The sequence below is a fragment of the Coturnix japonica genome, chromosome 5 (assembly GCF_054131305.1).
Source record: "Coturnix japonica strain WE chromosome 5, WE-NBRP24, whole genome shotgun sequence".
NCBI classification, from domain to species: domain Eukaryota; kingdom Metazoa; phylum Chordata; class Aves; order Galliformes; family Phasianidae; genus Coturnix; species Coturnix japonica.
The window spans coordinates 18644186-18668279 of NC_140667.1; the positions used below are offsets into that span (position 1 = coordinate 18644186).

The following is a 24094-nucleotide window of genomic DNA, read 5'->3' on the forward strand; positions in this document are numbered from 1 at the left end:
GTTTTTTTTTCGCCCGGTTCCCCGCGAGGAGACGGCGCGGTCGGAACTTCCCCCTTCCGACGTCCCGCCGGTGAGACTGGGACTCGTTTTTCTCCTTGTTGAAACTCTCTCTTTATTGTTTAGTGATATTGGGTTTATTAAACTGCCGTTCGTTCTCAGATCGTTCCCTTCCCCTCTCCCGGAGCTCATGTGTCCGGGCCGCGCCGCACCGCGCAGTTCGAGAAGGGAGGTGCCTTTGTTCCTTGTCTCCCTGCGTTTGTTCCCGCTGTCACGGAGTGAGCTGTAGAGAGAACTCCGTGACACCACATCACTGCTCCGCTCTTAACTTAGGAACGGCTTACAGTGTGTTTAAAATAAATAGATAAATAAATAAATAAATAAATTTTTAAAAAAGGAAGGAAAAAAAAAAAAGAAAAAAAATTGGCTCAGCTGGAAGCCGTGATTGAACACCTGGTGGGAAGGCAGGGCCAACCCAGGGGAGCTCAGGTGTACGCAATACAGATTAGTGACGGGAAGGGGTGGAGCCAGGATCCACCGCCTCGCAGAGCTCATTTTCGGGTCGGCGGTGGAGGTGAGAGCATCTTACTTGAGATCGTGGCTCTGTAGAGGTTTTGTGAAGGTAAGCGGCTTTTTTTCTTTGTTTTTGCCTCTGTGGCAGCTCCCGCGTTTGGGCTCGCTCTCGTTTGCTGCAGCCCAGGACTTTGTCGTGCCGCTCTTAGTGCTGTGCTTTGTATCACGTAACATTACACACACAGACCACATAAAAGGCAAGTCCCTCTCATGTTTCTAATCTCCTCGCAAGTGCTAGAAGCCTGCAATGAGGCCTTTTTTCTTCTGAAATAAATGAACCCGATTCCCTCAACTTTTTTTGTTAGGAGAGGCAGTACAAACTGGTGAAATAGGTTTTCTGTCTAAGAATTTGTTTGACCCATTCTTGTGTGCTTTTGCAAAGCTAGACAAGTTTATGGGATTTCACGTCTGGGGAAACTTATTGAGAAGTGCATAGGAAACTGGTAATCACAGACCGAACCTGTGATGAAGCACCCGAGGCAATTGTCAGGTCAGCTGTGTGGGAACGTGGGTGGAGGCAATTCAGCTCGACTCCACCTGTCCTAGATTTCATTTAAGGGCTGACCACCACTAAGGCAGCATCTCTTTTGGAGATGGCTCCTTCGTGGTGTTTGTGTGATGAGCTTCAACGTTTTCCATCTAGACCGAAGGCCTCTGAATTGGTGAGGTTTTTTTTTCTATAATCTCTGGCTATCTTTTTTCTGCCGTTCTTGTACTATTTCCAACTGTACATTACTACTGTTGCATTAATTGTACTGTTCAAGAAGGATAAGCAATTTATCTTCCCTCAGGGAAGCAGTTCTGTTTGATGTCTGTAAACAAGACAATTTCTACATCTTAAAAAAAATAAATAAAATAAAATAAAAAAAAAGAGCTAGAACAAAACACACACACATACAAAATAAGCAAAAAAAAATAAAAAGAAAAAAGACAAGAAAACCAAAGTAAGACTTCTTGAATGAAGATTTCTGAAGAGGGTTTTGTTTTTTGTTTTTGTTTTTTTAATGTCTCAGCTAGGAACAAAATAAATTACATACACCTTCAAATTGACTTGACAGAGGTTAACATATTGCTTTAGAGTGACTAAACTTAAAACAGCACTCTGTGACTGATGGTGCTATTTTGTGAAGTCTTGAGACTGGTGACCTGGAAAGTCTGGGGCACATCTAATAAAATTAAAAAGGACAGTGTGTCTCAGTCTAAATAGCTTATACTGTAAGCAGTAACATTTGCGTGACTGTAAGGGAACTGCAGTCAGGGCCCCAACCAGCCAGAGAGCACCTAGAAGAAGAGATGGGGTCAGGCGTGTGAGCGCAGGTGAAGAGGATTCAGCCAAGCTGAATTCAGCTGGATTCAGCTCCACCTCTCTTAAGCCTCATTTAAAGGCTGACCCCCACCGAGGAAGGATCTCTTTTGGGAGCTTCCTCCTCTGCAGAATTATTGCGTGAGCCTCTATAATCTTTGGAGACAGATGAGCATTCTTCTTCTAGGGTCTTGTTCTCTGCAGCAGACCAGTGCAGTTACAAAGATGAATTCCAAAGCATTGCTCTTCCCTTACTTTTTTTTCTCCTTCTGCTGGTTTTTGTTTTTTGTTGTTTTTTGTTTTTTGTTTTTTTTTTGGGGGGGGGGGAGGTTGGTTGTTTTGTTTGGTTTTTTGGTTTTTTTTTGTGCTTTGAGTCCTTAAGAACCTACAAACTGCAGAGGAGGCCTAATGCAGGTACAGTAGTTTAAGACCTCCTATTGTCCTTGTAATGTTTTATTTTTATTGTTTTCTAATTTTAAAGAAAGAAAATTCCCCTTAGTTTGACATTAATTGCATAGGTATGGTGGTAAAGACTTTACTTCTCTGCTCAGTAACCCAGGTTGGTGTGGAAGGGAGATTAGTGTGGGTGTAATTACCACAGGTGAGCATAGATAGTGGAAAAGGTTTTTTTTTTTCTCACTGTCCAGTGAAGGTTTATTACCCAACATATACAATTATAGCACAAAAGTTAGGTTAGATTTTTAAAGCTGCTCTCTGTCTATTGCCATTTGTTCTTTTTCTTTTCATCTAAGGGATGAGGGCTTTTGTTTCTGATTTATCATAAAAAAAAAAAAAAAAGAGAGAGAGAGAGAAAGGAAGTCCCTGTTTGTCTTTGCTGGCTGAGGGATACAATTGTACAGTCTGGCCCTCCAGTTAAAGTGACTGGGTAGGGAAAGCAGGTAGCTCTGTTTGGAAGGGAAGACAGTGCAAGGACTGGTTTCAATACCAGAAGCTCTTATGAATGCAGGCACTCAAGAAATGTATTATGACCCCACAGAGGAGTGTGAAAGGTGGTGTTTCAGTGGGTTTTTTTGTTTGTTTGTGGGGGTTTTTTTTTTGGCAGTTTTAGGCTTGTATAGCTTCAACCCAAAGTTGTTGTTCAGCTATTATGCATAATAATAGTGTTAGTATGTAGAAAATGTGATCAGTAAATGATACAGATTGTAAAACTGTTCAAGTTCAGGGTAATTCAACAGGTTTTATTTTATTCCACTATTAGAACAATACATCCATTAACTTCAGCTGTCTAATACATTCAGTCAATAAATGGCTGTTAAATTAACAGAACATAATTAAAAGACAACAATAATACTCTCAGGCAGCATCCAAAGCAGGGCTCAAACTCCTTCCATCCAACTTAGCTGAAAGGGAGCACTTGCAAGGTGGGGTCAGCTTCTTTTCCCAGGCAGCTTTTCTGTTTGTTAGGTCAAAAGAAGCACAGGCTGGAGATGAAGAGAAACCTCGCTCTAAGGAAGGTTGAGATATCAGAACAGGCTTCCTTGAGGCAGCAGTCACAGCCCAGCACTGATCCACTTCACAAAGCGCTTGGATGCAGCTCTCATCTTGAACAGTTGAAGTCAGGGCAATCTCATGTAGAAGTAGGAGTCGCACGTCCACTCCAACCAGGTTGGCTTTCTGACTCTATAAACAAAAAGACATTTAATTAGTGGATTTGCTTATCCATAAAGTTTCTCTCAGTAATATACTTTTTAGACATCCCTATTTAAAATAGCACCCCATTCTGTTTATCTCAGAGAGCAAAACCTCAATTGCCTACCACCATAATAAGGAATTAGTGAGTAAAATTACCCTATAACTCATCAAAACTGTGCTGCAGTTTAGCCACTAGTGTTTGTGTTACGTATAATGCTGCTTCCTTAAATTTCTCCCTTGAATTACCCTCAAGTTTCACTTTAGTGGCAGCGCCAATAGATCCTTAACTAATTGCAAGTGAAACTAATTAATAGTTACCTACTCACATAGAGATATAAATGCTCGTGTGTAGTATATTCATGTATAGCAGAACCACAGTGCAGTTCTATTACTAAAAAAGCGCACAATGCAGAGTATGATGCATTTGTATAGTTAAATTTGTATAAAGTTAAGTCTCAGCATGTGATGAAGGTTCACAGGCACTAACTTAAATGTTGGACTTAAAGGGTCACGCATTGAAGCGCTAACTCAGTTTACCTAGTGAGAAAGCAGAGATTGTTCTCTGTGAGCTCCTTTTTAAAACAAAAAAGAAAACAAGGTTTTTTTTTTTAATTTATTTTAAAACAAGGCAGTCACTGAGCCATACTGAGCTCAAGAAACAATTCTATCTGGAAATACAGCTACAACAACACAAACACTGGCAACACAGTCAGCCATTATACTCTGCACAAAGCAAGTCTGATGCACAGTATCTATGCCATAAGTAACTTGTAAAAATATTTGTTATTGATTTAAGTCTCACTTTGTCTTTTATAGAGCATGCAGTGCCAAAGAGCCAATCGCTTCAGGGATCATCCCTCTTCCTCTTCACATTCCCCAAGATGAAAACCTTCAGCAGCAAACGAGCGAAGCCAACGCACAGAAAGAGACTGCACATCCACATCTTTATGAGGTACGCAAGGAATTACTGTTTTAAGTTAGAGACAGACAGGTATCCACTCCACCACAAACCCTCAAGTGAGCTAAGCCTAGTCCTTCCCCTACAGGGCAGATAGCCTCAGGCATCTCAGATCCCACAGGCAACGCAGAACAGTAGCACTCACATCAGAAATAACCCCACCAAAAAGCCTTCAGGAGCCAGTAATTCTGCAAAAGGGAATTATCACCACTTATCAAACCACAGATCAGCTTAGTTATCAGTGTCTTAGAGGTAGGCATTGAAGTAAGAATTTTATCCTGAAGGTGTCCTTCATGGTTTTGCTCTAGTAAGAAGATGAAGCAGGAGACAAGCTATTGAGGGAGAGCTAGCTTTTCACTATTTAAATCCAGCTCTTAAGTCCCCCATCTAGCAATCTGGCATATTGTACAGGGGGCACACTCTTACATACCAAGTAAAACTCTGCCCAAAGAGAGAGTTTAATTTTTTTTTTTTGATTATATAAATCAGTTGGCCTCAGAGAGCTCTCAGAACAGCTTTCACCAGCATTTCCATTTATTTCCCCATTAGGTTATATTTTTTCTTGCCAAGAAGAAATGACAATGAAGCCCTAGAGAACATAATAGCAGCTTCCCTCCTTCATAATCACTCAGCCTACTTAGAGTGCTGATACTGAAAACCACCCATAGCACACACAGGACCAGCATATGTGGCAAACAGCTCAGTATAGCTCACCTCCAGCCACTTCCCCAAACCTCAGTTAGCAGGAAATTCCCTGTACCCCCTAAGGTATAAGGCCAGAGCCATTCCAAAGACATCTTACCTGATCCTTGTAATAGTCTTCTTCTTCAGCAGGATACAGAACCCAGCTTCTCCTCTCTCCAGCTCATTCCTGCAGGACCAAGACCACCACCACCAAGGAGCCATCACCACCCAGGAGCCACTCCAAGTCCCACAGAAGACCCCTTCACCATGGAGGGGCTACCCCATCACAGCCCCACTCAGGAGGAGCCCCAAGGGGGAGAGGGGGACTTAGCCTCTCACCACACTCAGGGGGGCAGAGGGAGTCTCAAAGGGGGCAGGGGAGGGCTGAGGGAAGGGCTAAGGGGACAGGGGAGGGCCTAAGGGGGCATGGGAGGGTCGAGGGAGGGCCTAAGGGGGCATGGGAGGGTCGAGGGAGGGGCCCCAAGGGGGCATGGGAGGGCCGAGGGAGGGGCCCCAAGGGGGCAGGGGAGGGTCGAGGGAGGGGCCCCCAAGCGGGGCCCCAAAAAAAAGCCACTGACATGCCCACCCCCCCGCCAAAAAAAAAAAATAATCTCTTTAGAGATAGTGCAAAATCCAGCCTCCAGCACCATTACAAGGGGGAGAACACAACTCAAACTGAGTCTAGACTCAGCCTGAGTTGTGTTCTCCCCCAGCAAAAAACTTTAAAAAAAACAAATAAATTTAAAAAACTTAAACAACTTTATAAAAAAACTACAAAAAAGTTACTAAAAAAAAAGACAAAGTACAAAAACCTAAGAAAAACCAAGTCACTAGAAAACCAACTACAAAACCCAACAACTTACTAAGAAAAACCACAAAAAAAATCTAAGAAACCAACCAACCAAAAAACTACAAAACGCCAAGACCAAACAAAAAACCAACTACAAAACGCCAAGAACTTAATTTTAAAAAGCAAAACTACAAAACTTACTGAAAACCTACTACAGAAAACCAATTACTAAGAAAAAACAACTAAAAAAAGAAACCAATTACTAAAACCAACACATTACTAAAAAAACCGACTACTAAAAAAAACCAACTACAGAAACCAACAACTTACTAAAAAACTAAGAAAAACCACAAAAAATAGCTTGAAGAAACCAACTACAAAAAACCAACAAATGACTAAAAAAAAAAAATCAACTACACAAACCAACTACACTAACTTAAAATAAAACCAACTTAAAACCAAACCATCACGCTCCAAAAAACAAAAAAAGACACCAAAACAACATAATCCCCTGACACCCAAAGGCAACACACCCCTAACAACTCAAACACACTCACCTGACACCACGAAGATGCATCGACACCGTGCCCACTCTGCTCCTCAAACCGCTTCGGAGGGGATGCTGCCACAGCCGGACCGCGGTGCTCGCTCGTCCTCGCTGCCGAATGCTCCGCTATAGCGCTCAACCTGTAATAAAAGCAGCAAAACGTTACATCCGGAACGTGCTGTCCCGACACCTACCGGCTGCTGTCACGCCGCCTGTCCTTCTCGCCCTCCATCGAGGCCGCTCTGACTCGCGCTGTCCTTCCGTCCTCGCCCGCCTTGCCTGGAACAAAGACCGCAAACGACGGGACGCCAAGCTCTTCCGTACTCGCTTCTGCCGCCTTCCTCGGCACGCCTGGGCTTACCCCGGTACGATCCAGGGAAAAAGACGGTAAGGGGAAAACCTTATTGCTCTCTTCTGCTGTCTCTGAGGTGCTTACCGTGAGGGCAGGGCTACTGACTTGTCTCTTCTCACTGGTGACGAGATGACACAAAAAAACCTCCGCTTGCCACGAGGTACCTTTAGGCTGGAAGACAAAAAAAAAACCGCTACTTGACGCAAAGGATACTTCAACGCTGGAATAGACTCCCCAGGGAGGTGGTTGACTCCACGCCCTGGGATCTTTCCAGAAGCCCTTTGGATGTGGTGCTCCAATATAACATACTTACTGCCTTGCGTCTTCGCGGTCAAATCCCAAACTTCACCTCATCGCCTGCGAACCCTTCTTAGACCGGGAATACGAGCTCCGGCAGCGCCTCGACTGGGTGAGGCGCCCCGGGGCTCCCCTACTTCTTGCTTAGGCAGAGCTCAAGGAGTTACGGAAAAGAACGCAGCGATCCTCAACGGCGGGCCGGTCGTGCGAGCCGTGCCGCCGCGTCTCCCTGATGGGAAAGAGATCGCGCTCCTCAAGTTACAAATAAAGGGCAGGGGGTGAAACGGAAAAGGCCGAAAGGCGGCCTGACAAGACACTCGACAACAAAGACTTTACCTAGCGGCTCCCGAACGCTCGCCTCTTCGGGCTGACGAGATGCTCGACCTGAAAGAGATCAAAACTTGTATCAGCAGCGCTTTGCGTCGCTGTACCCTCGCGCTCCCAGCCGCCCCGAGGCTGGAAGAACACGGCCCCGTCCCGCTCGCTCCTACCCATAACATCGAGAGAAACCGAAGCCCTCACTGACGAGCCTCGAGGGGGCTGAAAGCGCACCGGGACCCCGCTAGGGCTCGGACGACGGAGCGGCGGCCGGCTGACCGCGTGAAGCCGGCTCCGAGAAGCCGGGGGAGCTCCGCGCCGGCCCCGGACGGAGCGCGGCGAGAGCCCGGCGGCCTCCCGCTGCGGTCGGAAGGCCCCGAACGGCTCCCCGGAGCTCGTCGAATCCGAGCTCCCGTTCCTACCTGAACGGCTCACCGGTTCGAGCTCATCTTCACCGGCAGACGTCCCACCGCAACCTGAAACAAAACGGCACAACACAAAGAGAACATTACCAAAATATCCCAATCACCCCTTTCAAAAGCAGCCCATCGCGGTGCTTCGCAGCCCCAGCGGCACGCAAACCTGACGAAGAAGCGGAGCCCACGCCGACATCCGTGCTCTATGAGATCCCGGAGCCGTCTGATGGCTCCCTGCGGCCTCCGGAGGAGCTTAAGAGGCGTCTGGGGCGGACCCACCCCCGGCTGCGAACGAGGCGCAGCTGAGCCCTGGCGGCCGCGGCCCAGCGGCACCTGGCACTCGTTCCCTCGTTAGCGCCGGCTGGGGGCCTTGACAGCTCGACACGTGGACTTCAGATCGGAACTAAGGATTTGAACTGCAGTTTCCATTCCAGTTTGTAATGCGCATGTTGTCACCTCGTTGTGACATACATTAATAAGTTCAATCACTCTGCCACATTCAAACGGCTCGCTTTGCGTCTCACGACACCCGTCGGAAAAACGTCCCCGGCCTTAAAGGTTTCCGGCAGGCTCTACTTCGAGCTGTCGCTACTCCCCTTTCCTTCCACCCTTCATTATTATTATTATTATTTTTATTATAATAATAATAATAATAATAATAATAATAATAATAATAATAATAATAGTAGTAATAATAATAATAGACTTGTTGAACTGTGAATATTTTGTACCAGAACCAGAAAAAAATATGATTGAAGGCAGCAGTAAAAACATGGGAACGGGGATGTGACGGATTCCCCGGTGGGTTTGTGATCCGCTGCACAACATTCCTGACTGGTAACATTTGAAGCGTAGCTTTACGAGCGGTTCCGTACGGTGTCGCTTGGGATTACGCTCGTGTGTGGCAAACGTCAACTGCAATGCTTGTGGTGAGATGTCAGTTATCTCCAGTAAAGGACACGGGTACTCTGTAAACATTTCTGCCATCAAATTCACTTTTCGTGAGAGTTTCGTCCTTAATTTAAACTCCTGAAAGTTGGACTCCGCACATTTTCATTTCTTATGATGGTAGAAGTGTGAATGCTTTTATTGCACGCTGTTACACATATATTTTACACAGACTTCATCAGCATCAGAAAGGAAAAGAAGGGAGATTTGAACGTGCGGAGTGAGGTGAGAGATCCCTCTGAGGGCACGCCATATGAGAAGAGCTTCCTAATGCCAGGACCCTAAGATTTATTCTAATGAAGAAAATAGAAACTACACATAATATCTGACTCCACCTGGATGAAATCCATCTATCTGCAGAGTCGTGACTTTAAAAGCGAGCTGAAGATCTCTCGCTGGCATATTTCATTTCTTATCACTGCCTCTTTGTACAAAGCAGCGCCGTCACAGCGCTCTGTCACAGCTCTAAACGAATGGCCTGAGCGAACGGGGGTGCTCTGCAGGCGTACGGGTTCCGCGCCCCGCCCGGCTTCAGCGATCCGCGGTTTGTGAACTCGGGTGACACCGAACGGCGCGGGGCCGGTTCCGATAACATGTCGCGAGTTGTTTCCCACTATTTCCATCCCTCTTCTCGCTCCCACAGAGATTCTTTCCCACTACCTCGTCTTCATAATTTGTTTCGTCCCGCTACTTTAGGAATGTTTGGATCAAATGTTATGCGGTAGCCCAAAGAACACTACGGTGAGGCACGTCAGATACTGAGATAACTGCTCCCTCACGTAACAGAGGTGCTGATAGAGTGCTCTTCCAGAGCTGCTGTGTAGTTTAATTATCGCTCAGAGCTTAGAAAAGACAGTTTGGGGCATATTATAGTACAATATCCGTTACATCTGCGTGAGGCTTAAGCGATACCGTAAGGTTTTCAGATTTCTAAATCTGTCTTTATTAAACAATTAAGCTGGAAACCGCTACAGCCTGAAGTGACTGTGATGGTCGATGCTGCTCGTGCGTAACAAGTGATTAACCCAGCGGGAGGGACACGGCATCTTTGGTCCACGGCCGCCACGCTGGGCGTGCGTGTATTTCCCACCAGAAACTGACGATGTCGCCGCCTTCCCTGGCGGAGCGTTGCCCCCCCGCACCGCCGTGCTTCGGTAATTCCGTCCCGCTTCCGCCCGCTGCCCCCGTATCCCCGGCCCCTCCCCTGCTGCATTTATCCTCCAATAAACCCGAGCCGGCCCCTCGCAGAAGCGTCCGATCGCCGCTTTCGGAAGGAGGGTCTCCCGCGGGACTCGAGATTCACCCCGTCTACCCAGACGATATCCCAGAAAATTCATCTGCGGCACGACACGTTATTCGGCACTCCGGAACATTTACCCACCCCGAGCCCCTATATACAGAATGACCTGACTTTTAAATAATGACTCTGTAGAGGGAGACAGAGCCCAGCTGATGAAAACGGCTGGCAGCCGCTTTCATTTCTGCCATTCACAAGCCGGAGGATCATTGGTCACTTCTGATTCCAATCCTGAGGACGAGAGCAGAGGCGATGCGGAATGGAAAGGGTGACCCGTGGCCGTCGGCTGGCCTTTTCACAAGGTCATCTCAATTCACCTTCTCCCAAACACGGAGCCTCATAAGGTACGTGACAGGTGATGAACAGATGGAACTGAAAATGAAACTATAAAACAGGACTCGCGCTGATTCGGTAGTACCCAAACTTCATCCTGACAAAGCCGGGAAACGGTTTGCAAACACCGGATGCTCTCAGCGACTGGGATTTCAGACACGATTCCAGCAGGGCTATCTCCCCTCCCCATGAAAACAGACAGGCGTTCCCATTTAACAACTAAGTGATTTATTGAACAATACAAATTTCTTTCCACTTCATGTTTTAGCAGAGAGAACTTGAGAAACAAAATTAGCTTCTATTTTATTCCTTATTAAAATTTAAATGTTTATACAAAAAACAAAGTTCAGAAAATATCAAATTTACACACACACACACAAAAAAAAGCTACATCAAAAAAAGAACAGAATCATGACGGGTGAGAAACTCCGGTCACTGTCGGCAGTGACTTCCAGTGCTTCATTTCCTCGCATTAGTCTGTTATCCGACTTCAGTGAAGTCACCTGCCAGATCCTCTGATTCTCATTCCCTTTTGCACTTTATAACCTGATGGCTAAAGATATCTTGTAGCTATCGGTGAGACTGGCTTCTAGGTTGAGATATTTGTGATATGCGGTTCTTCAAGCCACCTTCAGGAATCTGTAGAAATATTTAAAGTAGGGCAGACAATTCACAATCAAATGTTGTGATACAAAAAAAAAAAAAAGGGATCTATATAGCACTGGCTAACTACAGATTCCATCTTTAACATTTTTCCAATTGCTTTATTATTAAAACTTAACATTCATTTCTCATCTATTAAGTGAGCAGAGCATCCTTCTGACAGAAGCGCTACGTTACCTCCAACAACAGCAGGTAGTAAAGGGAATAGTAAACTTTAAAATCAGGTGTAATTAAAAAAAAACCCAAACATTTAAAGGGATCAAATCTCTTTTTGTATACTTGATAGTGAGACTGGCAACCTACAAAAGTAACATTATAAAACTATTGGTGACTCCGCTGTACATGCTAAACAGCTGTGTCTTCATTACTACTTACAGATGTTAGAAAATTGCCAAGCCAGAAAGTGAAGAGGGGAGGGAGAAAAGTAGTCTAAAAGTTTTACATCTTGCATTTTCAATAACAAAGGTTGAATTCCCACACAACTGTTTTTTTGTTTGTTTGTTTGTTTGTTTTCCCCCTTTATTTATTTATTTTTTTCTGTAGATAAAATCTGATGAAGTTTATTCTACTCCTTTCTCTTCTGGACAAACTAGTGTTAAACAGTGCTTTGGAAGACCATTCTCAATGGAAAACTGCAACCTACACACCAACTCATCAGAACTGTCTGTGTATTGTGTACCTTTTTTATGCAGAACAGGTTTAAAAACATCCATCAGGGAGTAACTTTTGTTTAAATCTACTCACAAGCCCCGTGAGATGTTCCACAATATGTGCCTGACCTTACATAGGCTCTGTTGAAACCAGGGCAAAAGAGGCAAATTTGAAGCCAAAAAATGATTCTTGCACCTGAAATCAAATAGCCTGACTTACACAAAACCTACTTCGAACGTAATTCAATTCAATGGCTGTCAAGACCTGTCTGAAAGTTAACGGTTTCACTTGGATCAGTGGTTTCACCAATCGCTGATAGTCACGTGTCAGAAGTGTAGAAAGAGTAAAGAAATCTCCCAGAGCAATGGCACGGCTCATTTCAGGAGGCTTTTTTTCTAGTTCTGAAATATGTACTGGGACACAATTTGATTGCTCAAATAGCAGACAGACCTTAACTGTAGTAGTCGAGGAGAACCGGCCCCCTGATTCGGTGCATGTGTACTGAGTACAGTTATCATATGGTGCTTTATAACTCTTTCCAGCCTGAAAAACAACAGGAAGAATAAATAAATCATAACATAAGAAGACAGCACAAACACAATAATGCAATAGTAATGCAGACCCCGGTAGAAGGGCTGTGATGTCCAAATCAATCCAATAGTGCTGAGATGTTTATTTCCAATCTACTGAGCTCACTTGCTACCAGCCTCCACAAAATCCCTATTCTGGTCACCTATGTGGAAAAAAGCACAAGCTTGTGGCAGAATAAACACAGAGGTATGAACAGAAATGCTAAGAGACAACACAGTATATATCTGGTAATATAGGTAGAATTAAATATAAACAACAGAAAAGCAATTCTACAGTAATACATCTTTTTTTGTTAACAGATGGAAGAAAAGCAAATAGTTTGAAAGAGGAAAATAATCTTCATAATAGAGGTTAATGGATAAAAGCAAAACCTCCTCATGGTAACCGCCTTTTAAGTGGAAGCATAAGAATTGTGCATTAGCACAAGAGAATCCAATTGCAACATAAATTTACAAGGAAAGAAACGATGAAACAGAAGAGATGCAGAGCTCAAGAGCTACCAGAGGAGAAATATCACATAAGACAGCCACCAGGTGAGACAGCGTCATTAACTGTTCACACCAATAGCAGGAGGTAATACAAGCAAACAGCCAGCCTGAGGCTCAGCTCACATCTATGCAAGGGTAAGCTGAGAAGACCTAGCGTATTACCTGGGTGCATTAGTGATGTGCACTACATGCACTACAGCAGCTATGACACTTTCAATTTCTGCCCCAGCAAATTTGTAACAAGCGTTAGTACAGTAACATAACTCGCTCAAACTATTTAGCCCCACATCTTCAGGGCAAGATAATGACTCTGCTTCCAGTACTGGAGCAATATAATGTGAAGCCATCTCACATATCTGTGCAAAAGCACACACAATGTCACCACCCCCTACAAATTCCTTTTCTCTGCTGCATGCCAGGAAGAAGGAGTGACATGATTTCCTTTCCTCATAAATTATTTTCAAGATAGCAGTGTCTGCAAGATATGCACAGCAAAGAGAGCGGCCATATAAACTTTGACATTTACTTTGGAAATACAGATATTTCCTAATTTCCTAAAGGTCTTCCCAGCCTCAAAATGTATGACACTAGTTCAAAAAGCATTGTAGTCAATTTAGCTCAGCATGCAAAGCAAGGCAGCGCTCACCTCAATGGTCACAGTGTCAAGTGGGAAGTTTGCCACACGAGCCACTTCCTGATGCTGGCTGCAGCGCTGACCCTCCTTTTCCACGTAGCGGAAACCCTGTGGGAAGAAGGTCACCATTTAGCTGTGTTACCTGGTTCAGGAAACAGCTTTGGATCAAAGCCACTCTGGCAATAGTAGGGAAAATGAATCCACCTCTGTTTTCCTTTAGAACGCTTTAAGCCTGGACACTAAAACCACTTTAAGCCTGACAACTAAAGCTGGCAGTTTCTCTCCCATGTTTAATAGTGACCTCTGGGGCACTTCACTTACCATGTAAGGCTTTAGGTCTTTTCATTGTCTTTTCATTGGTCTTTTCATGGGTGTGGATGACTTCAAGATAAAGGATAATGGTTTTATCCATTTTCTTATTTTTTATTTTTAAATGGGTAGAGAGTCTAGCCTTATCTGGTTGAGAAAGAGAAGCCGTTCTTTGCTTATGTTCAGAAATAGATTGAGCAGTTTTTATTCAGACACTCTACTCAGGAGTACTGAGTAGTGTCTGGAAACACATAAACTGCCATGCAGTTTCTCAGCAAACTTAATTTTTGAGCTAAAAACAACACCAACAGAATGGCATAAACATCATCTTTCAGCAGTAAGACTTCTCCTACTCTGCCCTGGTGAGGCCTCACCTGGAATAGTGTGTCCAGGTCTGGGCTCCCCGGTACAAAAAAGACAGATATCTCTGGGAAAGAGTCCAGCAGAGGGCCACAAAGATGGTGAAGGGCCTGGAGCATCTCCCCTATAAGGAGAGACTAAGTGAACTGGGTCTGTTTAGCCTTGAGAAAAGAAGGCTGAGAGGGAACTTGATCCAGGTTTATAAATACCTGAGGTGTGGGGGCCATAGTGGTGAGGCTGGTCTCTTTTCAGTAGTGCGTGGGAACAGGACTAGGGGTAATGGGATGAAACTTCAGCAAAGGAAGTTCAGCATGAATGTGCGGAAGAACTTCTTTACAGTGAGGGTGACGGAGCACTGGAACAGGCTGCCCAGGGCGGTGGTGGAGTCTCCTTCTCTGGAGATATTCAAGACCCGCTTGGACACCTACCTGTGTGACATGGTGTAGGGAACCTGCTTTGGCAGGGGGAAAAGCTCGATGATCTCTAAAGGTCTCTTTCAACCCCTACAGTTCTGTGATTCTGTGATTCCTTAGTAGCTTTGCAGTCATTCACCTTCAGGGAATCCCTCCAAGGGTAATTTCTGCAGTTAGCTAGAGCATAAATGGCCAGCACTGTAAAAAGGACTTTACAAAAATTGAACAGAAAATTATATACTGCTATCCTATCCTATTCAGCAAGACAGCACTTGTACTGCCCCAGCTTTACAGTACACCCTCTCAATAGCCATTGTTGGTGGTGGGGGCTGTGTTCGGCACTGACCTGCTGGCAGGCGGTTTGGCATTTCACTGGGACACACTGGATGCGGTCGGTTCACATCACAGCATCCTGCTCATCTGTACACACACAATCTTCACAAGAGCTTTTTGGCACCACTGCCCCAGGCTGAAAATATAAAGGAAATCAGAGAGAAAACAGGTACTGGCAAGAAACTGGTGGGTGTGTAGAAACATATGTCCCCCAGACTATCAAAAGTTAACAATTATACTCAATATTAATTTTTGACAGAACTTCCAGGAATCAGATCTTTAATTGTGAAACCGACGCTGTTGATATCACAGATTTCATGAGGCCGACACACTCAAGTGCACTGAACATCTTGTGTGAGTTGTTACATTATCCCATAAACTCCATACTTCATTTCTTCCTCAACTGGATCTAGTTATTGGTCTTACAGAATCTAATGAGCTTTTAAGTTTGTGAGCCATCACTGTTCTGACTTTTACAGTCTAAAATGTAACATTTTTTAATTATATCATTTACTAAACAAGCTACTGGTCTCTAGGATCACCCATTTATTAATATTTCCAGTGACACGTAAGGTTACTGGCAGGGAACGGTTATGGACCATTTTAATCTTGTTTTTTATGTGGTTGTTGACAATAACAAGTTCATAAAATTCTGATTCAGGCTGCATCAACCCATGGAAAGAAGTGTCTGGAAGAAGACCTACCTTAAATTCAACTCCTTCAGAAACACATACACCTTTTGGTACTGTAAGAAAAGAAAATGAAAAGGGTGTGCTAGGAATGATATAACCAGTTAGTTACAGTACTCAGCTCAGAATTCTTGTTGTTTTAAAGAAGGCAGAAAGTAGAACTGAGTTTATATGCTAAGCTTCCAGAACAAGCATAGCACTGTGCTTTGTAAGCCATCCATTTAAATACAGCCCTTCTGCACTGCGATATCTAGAGAAGGCTTTTCCCCACATCCAGGAAACTATAGGTAGAGCATCTTCCCGTTCCCTGGAGCACACAGCTACAGCACATCCTGGCACTGTTCGCTCTGAGTTAGCTCTCACTGGAACAACAGACTGCTGGTGCTGAGACACAGGTTCAAAAACAAACAAAAATCAGGAAATCTGCATGCCCAACAGCTGGCTGAAGATTTGTGTCAGAAGGTGGATTTTGCTTTCCATTTACTCACACTTGTATTATATAAATCCTGCTTGCTTACAAAAGAAACACAGTCCATTTTACCCTTAGTGCCAGTTATTGAACCATGATCATATACAGCACGTAAGAATTACTTCAACAGGATTAAATATCATATTTCATGGCACCGTCCACACTCATAATCACAAAGCTAGAGAAAAGCAAAGACATCTCAATTATCGATTCACGTCAAATATTGAGGAGCTGGGTTAATCAAGAGACTTAAGCAATGCTTTAAACATTGGAGTCAGCACTGTTCAGATTTATTTCAACTGCGCTTACCTTTCAGCACCCAGCTTTATGAACCATTTATGCCAATGAAGATTTATAGGTCATTTTCCTCCTTGTTTGTCTCAGAACATTTCAGTTGTTGCTGCAGGCTCAGAGTAAGCCTGAGAAACAATAACAGTTGTGAAAAGTGAATCATTCAACAAAAGTAAATCTCTCATTTCAATTTAATAACACAGAAAGACATGTTCTAATTATTTTGATGTATTAGAGAAATAGTCAGCTGTTAGGCAAGCATGTGCTTTGTGCATAACGCGGCATGTTCTGTGCTCTTCCATTAGAAAGAGACCCTAATTTTTGCTTGTGTGGTTAAATGAAAAGGATGCACTTGAGGCACCAAGGGCTGCACACCTTGCTCAAGAAAAGACCAGTGCCTCCTGTTCTGTGTACTGTAAATAGTCTGTGTGAAATATGCAGGCCTGTATTGATGGGTTTGTGCCTGTTGCTATGCTCATGCACCTGCAAATTGGCTGAGATTTTAAAAACGTCATCCAGCATTAGCAGACTTTCATTTTCAGAAGAAAAGTTGATTAGGTCAATCTCAGAAAGTCAAGGAGCTCAAAGGACTCCCCAGAACATATCATCTACAAATAAAGCAAAGCCAAATCACTAGCCACTTTTGGAAACTGTGGTGGTAGCACGTGGTAGGAGCTACACAGCTCAGCTATACGTGCTGCATTTACTCTTTTGAACATGCAGACTTAGAGCCTTCAGGATTCCTGAACTCAGCGCCTAGTAACACATATTTAGCAGCTTCTATAAGCATATTTTCGTTATGCGCTGACACGAAGCTTCCAATATTGTAAGTTGACTTTTCCTCATCACCAGATGCTTGTTTTGCTGGATCTCGCCTAGATCAGCAACAGGAAGACAGAGACAAATCTATACCCTTCATAGAACAAAACATCACATTAGCAAAGCTGCATGCCTTATTTCAGTCACTGAAAGCAGATTTTTGCTATAATTCAGCTCCATGTTTTCTTGAGGATGATTTTTGGGTTAGGGAATGTTCATATAAGATAAATCCTGACACTTTTACTATGGTCTTGAGTAAAGTATATCTTGAAAATCATACCATTTGAGGTTAACGTGTGCTTTAAGAGAAGCACAGTGCCTGACGCAGTCCAGCTATGAGCTGCTTTCAGGCAGGTGCTGGCTCTAAGGCAGATAACAGCCATTTGCAGTGTTCACTGCCCTTCTCTCTCCCTATGAGAAACAGGGTCTGGAAACCATCCCAGCCCTTCAGGAAGCAGCAGAACATTCCTGCCACCTTACCTTGTGTGCACAGTTCTGCTTCTATTTACTCAGTTCCATCTCCCAATAATTTTCAGTGAAATCAAATCATTGCAGGTGGGAGTTCCACTAAGTTAATGGAATGAGTAAAGACCTGTGATGATCTCTAACATAATACAATGTTACTTTCATTTTTTTCCCCCAGAACAACTTTCATTTATCTCACAGTTTGATATGCATCTGTTCAATACTGACATTTCTACACCAGCACTCTTCTTTAAGGATCCTAAAGGGATTCTTAAAACAACCTTCACTCACAATCAAATGCAGCCCAGTACGAATGGATGAAGAACAAAATGCAGTCAGCAGGTGCAGCACAGCAAATGTTTCTCAGCTCATAGCAAAGCCAAGCAATATTTGAAGAACACAGATGAAAATGAAGTACATATTTAAGCAAAATGTAGGTAATAATATGAAAATAACCTCCAAAACACTGGAACAAGCTGCCTAGAGAGGTTGTTGTGGAGATTCGGTCTCTGCAGATACTCAAAATTCATCTGGATGCTTCCCTGTCCAACCTACTGTAGGGAACCTGCTGTTGCAGAGAGGATTGGACTAAAAGATCTTCTGAGGTTCCTTCCAACCCCAGTAATTCTGTGATTCTGTGAATAAAGGGGGGAAAAAATGACCCATCCTAGCCAGGTAAGTGCACAGGAGCTAGCATTCAATCCATAAAGCTTCTATTTCTGTGACTACCTCGCTAGAAGTGAGATGACTTCTTCTGAGTCAGGCTTTGTGATTGTGATGGGAGCCCTTCAGGCATGTGGCACCTCTATGGCTCCCTCAGTCAACATCAAGCAACGATAAATGATTTTCTCCCTTGTTCTCATTTTTTCCATGGAAGGCTTTCATCCAACTATTGACAGTCCGAAGGGGTAAATCTCACCTTGCAGAAAAGTAATATAATATTTGCAAGTGCAGCTTTGTTTGTTTTTAAATCAGTTTCAAGGACAGAGTGAGTACATTGCATGTTGAAGTGCATCACAGCTTTCCATTTGATTCCAAATGATTTACAGAGATCAATATTAACAGACAGAAATTCACAGCATGATGTAATCTAGAACTGATAAAGAACTGCACTGGAATACTGTTGAACTGTCATGAATTTAATATAAGACAGCACAGACTGAGTTATAGCATTTGAGAATTGCAAAGCTGGTGCTCCAACCCTGGCTGCTTTTTGTTTTGAGATGACAACCCTTAGAAATAAATCTCTCCCTCTCAGCTTCCCCCAGCTTTAAAACATTTTAAATGTGCTCTCCAGTTGCATATAAAGTCATAGGTTTTATAAATGTCTCTTTTCCCTCTTTATATTGTTGCTTTTCTTAGAATTGGTCAACAAGTTTTTATAAGAACCTGTGCCTTTGAGTACAAACTGGTTGACGAATTCAGAATGGCAGGCTTAAATTTAAGGACTGCGTGTTTCATTAGTTATCACCATTGTTGGTATATCCTTGTTGGAAGCAAAGTGTCACTGTGTGTTTCTCGTGCCTATACAGCACTCTATAATTTTGATCTCTCAATCCATCTTCCATAGCGAAAATGAAGATATAATTTTGCTCAAAGGTGATTACTTACTAAATACAGAAATATTAGGGAATATATGCTCAGTCATTCCACTGTCCTTTGAAAACTCCTTTGGAGATATGATTAGAAATCACTGAAATTCTCAGCTGAATTATTAGGTAGAGGTTTCTTTCTTGAAGCCAACCTACCTTTCATTGTATCCTGTTACCCTGGGGATGCTGAAGCATAGGTCAGCAAAGGTGATGCCAGGACTCCAGACACAGAAGCAAAAGAAAGACTTCATCTGCCTGTGTCATCACAACACAGGAGGCAGTAGGGTGACCTAGCACAAAGGATAAAATTAGTAAGGGGACAGATGATCTTTTGCCTAGGAGTTTAAAAAATAACACAGCCCAAAGCAGCATTTCCACTGTCACCACTAAAATCGTTGATTCAGATGAACAGCAAAGGTTGTAAGCACTCCCAGTGACTTTAATGGGGCTGCTCAAAGTGCATATATTCTCCTTTGAACAGCAGCTGTGCAGCTCCAGCCTCTCAGAAGGCTCCCACATTAAAAAGTCTTCCTGAACTCTACAGCTGTCTTTCTCCTACTCACGCCAGGCTTTGGTTAGCCACAGCCCAAGGCAGATGACCATCAAGATCTGTCACCAGTATCAGCCAGGGAAATAAAATACAATTTTATTTCTGAGGCCAATATCATTTGAGAATTCATGATAACATTACCTCCTGCTGCTGCTGCTTTACCAGAATCCTTTTCTAGACTGTGATCTCCTTGCTCAAGCTACCAAATCTGTGCCTCCCACACAGGTCTCCCAGCACTCCTAAAACTGTTTTCATTCCTTTTTAGCAAGTAAATCTTAGTAAGGTTAACTGCTAGCTTACTTAACTTAAATATGACAAGAGTTAGAAGAGAAAAATAAGGTGATTCTCGGACATGCACATCCACTTCTTATGAAGTCCTCCCTGTACAACTTCTCTTTCCTGGGTAGAGAAGACACCCACCAGGGATGTGCAGACAGGACTGATTTCAGGTAGTTGACATGGGACCCAAGATTTTACTCTTTCATTCATTCTTTAACTGAAGTTGGTGGAGCTAAATGGGCAATGCTGCTTCCACAAGCGAGTGCATCATCTGTAACACAAGTCCGAAAGCACAGAAGAGGAGCCACTGCTATTTTGAAAGTGAAGAGGATGAATGTATGTACGCCTGACTGTGACAAATATACACATAAGTTCATCTTGTGTACGCATTGGATTACAGAACCTCATTACAGCCCTAAAAAGCACTGCAGAGTTATGGGAGATCCTTCAGCATCCCAGCAAATGGAGGCCTGTAGAGTGAGGCAGAGTAAGAAACAGTTATAGCACCATTATGGTTCAGTGGGGCAAGAGAGGCAGGAGTGCCACTATGCAGTTATTTAAGGAGCCTCTGTGGAAAACGTTCTGTCCTTAAGTTTGAAGATCTTTGGAAATGATTTGGTTTCTTTTATCTGCTGTAGACCAAACCTTTCCATTCATGGGAAAATATTTTGTTAAACAAAATCAGAATTTTGTATTGCAACCAGGCAGGCTGTAACCAGTGAAGTTTTTTTGTCAGTATGCTGTTACAGTCTGCTACATTCCTTGTTTAATAAAGATCTTATTTTCTGATACTTTGCCTCAAAAACTGCAAGATAAGCTTTGGAAATGATGCTATCTTTCATTTTCCCCATGAAAATAATGTCTAAACATAGACTCATTTTTCCAATGTATATTTTTAAGATGGTTTCCTGTTTCTGCAGCTGTCTTGATTCAATCCTTCTGCTCCCCTTCACCCACAGGCCTCTGATTTGGAGCCCTCTCACACTCTTTTTGAAATACCCAGATCATCTGTGGCTGCCAACTCTCCTTTATCAATTGCAGCCTTTGTATCTTCAAAGAAACCTTGCAGGTCACTTAAGTGTGGCCTCCCCACCTGAGCTCATGAAAACTGCCTTTGAGCAAACTTCCAGTTTTTTAACGCACGCTTTGAGGTTCTTCTGAGGTCCTGCAGCACCCTCCTGCCAATGCCCAGGCCAGAGAGGAAGATGGAGTGCCAGAAGCCACAAGGGGCTCCTTTCATCCTCACTGACGCCTGAGAGCTCAACACTGATGTTCCTATAGAGGAAATGCTGATATGGGTAATGGAAGGCAAGACTAACAGGCTGGGAAAGGACCTCAAATCTCTTCTTGATTAACCCCCATGACCCCCAGAACGTGCCCTGCATTGCTTTCCCTTGGCCTCTGGATCCATCACCATCAGAAATAACAGATGAACAGGACCACAAAACAATTACCATTATTTTATCAACAAACTATAATCTTCATTTCCTTTCCCTTTCCAAATTTCAGGCTTGGGGTCACTGCTCTCCTCTCATTCTATGCTTTCCTTCTGGTAACTCTCAAGGACTTTGGATGGCCTTTCTGTGCTGGGGTTTCTCAGACCCTTCTGTGCTTCTCAGCCTCTCACTGTTCAACCCCAGAACTCAGCTGCCGCTTGGAGGCTCTGTCAGCAGCTGAGGGTGGCTGCAGTACAGCATCGCCTTGGTTCAGCCTCGTGCTCCCTTAACTTCGCCACGCTTCAAATTTTTGTGCTCCCTTTTCCCACAAGTCAGGCAGACAAAAACCATCGAGTCCCTCGGCTTTCCTTCTGCCCCGCCAGCCTCATAACCAACCCGTTGCCATTCACGCAGGCAAAGCAGGCATTCGAGGCTCTCTGGTGCATCCTGCCACTGCTCCTGCAACGCTTCCCTCCGCACCCCGGATGCTACCAAGCCCGTCCCAGTCCCCTGCACACCACACGGGACACGTGCACCTGGGCAGACGGGGCGTTTTGCCACTTTGCACAAAGGAGAGCGGCGGGGATTCATTTCAGCACCGCCGGAGACGTCGCTGAGCCACCATTCGGTGCGGGCTCCGGGGCCGGGGCAGCTCCGGACCATCACCGCCGGGCGGCGCAGCCGGCGCTAGGACCCGGCGAGCGGCGGCGGGCGGGAGCGGCGCGCCTGCGCGAGCGGGCGGGCGGGCTGCACCGAGCCACCGGGCAGCGGCGGCGGCAGCGGGAGGAGCCGCGGGAGGAGCAGCGGGAGGAGCAGCGGCGGCGTCGCGGGTCCCCGCCGCCCGCACCGGCCCCGACCCCCGGCGAGGCAGCGCTCGGCGCAGCCAGCCGCGGACGAGGAGGAAGCGGCGTTGCGGCGCTGTCCGTTCAGCACCACCGGGGCCCCGCCGCCCCCGTCGGGCGGGGCGGGCGCAACCCCGCCGCCCCCGGCTCCGACCCCGCAGCCCCGCAGCCGAACGCCGGAGGGCACCGCCGCCGCGATTTTTTCTTTTTTTTTTTTCCTTATTATTATTATTATTTTTTTTTCTCCCCTCCCTCCCGGGTGTCTTGGCCACATCCAACCGGCAGGGACCTCCCCCTCCGCCCCGTCCCTGCTCCCCAGCCTCCGCAGCGGCCGAGCTCCCGGAGCATGTCCCCGCCGCCCCTTCCCGCCCCACCGCCGCGGCCGCGGCCCCCGCGCCCCTGACTGAGCCGACGGCGGAACGGCCCCGGCAGCCCCGGGGCGTGGGCGCCGAAAGGGAGCGGACCCTGAGCCGGAGCGGGGCTCGGCTTCGCAGCGCCTGCCGCCGAGCAGCCATCCCCTCGCGGGCTCGCCGCCCTCCGTGCTCGCTTGGATGAGGCTGCGACATGCCTGATAAGAGACGAGATGGGCCAGGGCGACGAGAGCGACCGCATTGTGATCAACGTGGGAGGGACTAGGCACCAGACTTACCGCAGCACCCTGCGCACCCTGCCCGGCACGCGGCTGGCCTGGATCGCCGAGCCCGATGCCCACAGCCACTTCGACTATGACCCCCGCACGGATGAGTTTTTCTTTGACCGGCACCCGGGCGTCTTCGCCCACATCCTGAATTACTACCGCACCGGCAAGCTGCACTGCCCCGCCGACGTGTGCGGGCCCCTGTACGAGGAGGAGCTGGCCTTCTGGGGCATCGATGAGACCGATGTGGAGCCCTGCTGCTGGATGACCTACCGGCAGCACCGTGACGCCGAAGAGGCTCTGGACAGCTTTGGTGGGGCGCCCCTGGATAGCAGCGCCGAGGATGGAGACATAGATGGCACCGGAGACTCTGGCGATGGCGAAGAGGAGCTGGAGATGACAAAACGCCTCGCGCTCAGTGACTCACCGGATGGCAGGTCTGGGGGCTTCTGGAGACGGTGGCAGCCCCGCATCTGGGCGCTCTTTGAGGACCCCTACTCCTCCAGATATGCAAGGGTAAGCTACGCAACCAGCACCCTCACAAAATGCTTCCCCCCCTCAGTCCCACCTCCACCCAGTGGCACCGAGCTTAGTGCCACAGGCAGAGTAGAGCGGGCATCCCAACAACTGTGTGCAGGGCTTGGGGACGTAGGCCACACTCTCAAGAAAGTCCCATGTGCAGGGCCCAAGTGAACTCCGTGACATGAGCTGATGTACTCACGTGTGAGCTTCTGAGACTCTTGTTCTCCAGCGAGCTCCTAGTAACACACAGCCTGGGGCAGCTCCCATTCATAGGCCAGGCACTCCTGTGAGAGAAGGGAGATCTCCGTTACACCAGCTATTTCCCTCCATGCACAGGTTTCCACAGTCAGCTATGCCCCCAGCAGAGAGGCATCTACTCCAGACCTCTTAGGAGCTAACTGCTCTCCTTGTATGTGATGGAAAAGGGATCATGGAAGCAGGGAGCTTAGAGAGCTGCTTAGTTTAGACTGGAGAGGCTGTCTGCTCTCTTCTCTTTTCTCATACGTATCATGTTAAATATTTATGATCCTGCTTCTCTGAGAATGGATAATTCAGTTGCTCATTTACCTCCCCACTCTGTCTTTTCCCTTGAGGG

At 45.7% G+C, this 24094-nt stretch overlaps 2 protein-coding genes and 2 long non-coding RNA genes across 21 annotated transcripts in view; 2 read left to right on the forward strand and 2 right to left on the reverse strand.

Annotated features, from left to right (window-relative positions):
• The first annotated feature begins 484 nt into the window (after positions 1 to 484).
• Positions 485 to 6197, forward strand: LOC107314474 (uncharacterized). Its single transcript, XR_014946513.1, has 3 exons — positions 485 to 619; positions 4343 to 4478; positions 5319 to 6197. It is a non-coding gene; the product is annotated as an uncharacterized LOC107314474 (long non-coding RNA).
• LOC107314714 (uncharacterized) lies at positions 3052 to 8184 on the reverse strand. 4 transcript variants are annotated; one of them, XR_004307548.2, is made up of 8 exons: positions 8055 to 8184; positions 7895 to 7948; positions 7491 to 7538; positions 7171 to 7383; positions 6942 to 7028; positions 6516 to 6784; positions 5287 to 5355; positions 3052 to 3514 (listed from the first exon to the last, which is right to left on the reverse strand). It is a non-coding gene; the product is annotated as an uncharacterized LOC107314714 (long non-coding RNA). The 4 variants fall into 4 exon arrangements; XR_014946510.1 differs by lacking the exons at positions 7895 to 7948; positions 8055 to 8184 and having other exon boundaries at positions 3377 to 3514; positions 6516 to 6645; positions 7491 to 7625; XR_014946511.1 differs by lacking the exons at positions 7491 to 7538; positions 7895 to 7948; positions 8055 to 8184 and having other exon boundaries at positions 6516 to 6645; positions 7171 to 7391.
• A 2493-nt stretch (positions 8185 to 10677) lies between these two features.
• Positions 10678 to 19523, reverse strand: LOC107314712 (mucin-5B-like). 7 transcript variants are annotated; one of them, XM_085548651.1, is made up of 8 exons: positions 19390 to 19523; positions 18098 to 18276; positions 16376 to 16485; positions 15613 to 15653; positions 14177 to 15044; positions 13506 to 13601; positions 12231 to 12323; positions 10678 to 11105 (listed from the first exon to the last, which is right to left on the reverse strand). In XM_085548651.1, the coding sequence occupies exons 5-8, from the start codon at positions 14279 to 14281 to the stop codon at positions 11037 to 11039; spliced, it is 363 nt and encodes a 120-aa protein (XP_085404777.1). In that variant the 5' UTR covers positions 14282 to 15044; positions 15613 to 15653; positions 16376 to 16485; positions 18098 to 18276; positions 19390 to 19523; the 3' UTR covers positions 10678 to 11036. The 7 variants fall into 7 exon arrangements, 5 of the variants coding, with proteins under 5 accessions (XP_085404777.1, XP_085404776.1, XP_015719728.2 ...); XR_014946507.1 differs by lacking the exon at positions 18098 to 18276 and having other exon boundaries at positions 14922 to 15044; positions 19390 to 19519; XR_014946508.1 differs by lacking the exon at positions 18098 to 18276 and having other exon boundaries at positions 14591 to 15044; positions 19390 to 19519.
• Positions 19524 to 22247: 2724 nt separating this feature from the next.
• The window catches only part of KCNC1 (potassium voltage-gated channel subfamily C member 1), a 108470-nt gene continuing 106623 nt past the window's right edge, over positions 22248 to 24094 (forward strand). For all 9 annotated transcript variants that reach the window (XR_014946486.1, XM_015864164.3, XM_015864170.3 and 6 more), the window contains exon 1: positions 22248 to 23493. Coding sequence is in view for 8 of the 9 variants with exons in the window: in XM_015864164.3 (XP_015719650.1) it covers positions 22924 to 23493 (570 nt within the window). In the remaining variant the exon portion in view is untranslated. The remainder of the gene's footprint in view (positions 23494 to 24094) is intronic.

Coding starts and splice junctions, on each gene's coding strand:
- LOC107314712 (XM_085548649.1), bottom strand. CDS start 14,281: ATGCTCCAGGCCCTTCACCATCTTTGTGGCCCTCTGCTGGACTCTTTC. Junction 13,602..14,176: donor ACCTGGACACACTATTCCAG/GTGAGGCCTCAC, acceptor TTCTTCCCACAG/GGTTTCCGCTACGTGGAAAA. Junction 12,324..13,505: donor TTGACACTGTGACCATTGAG/GTGAGCGCTGCC, acceptor GTTGTTTTTCAG/GCTGGAAAGAGTTATAAAGC.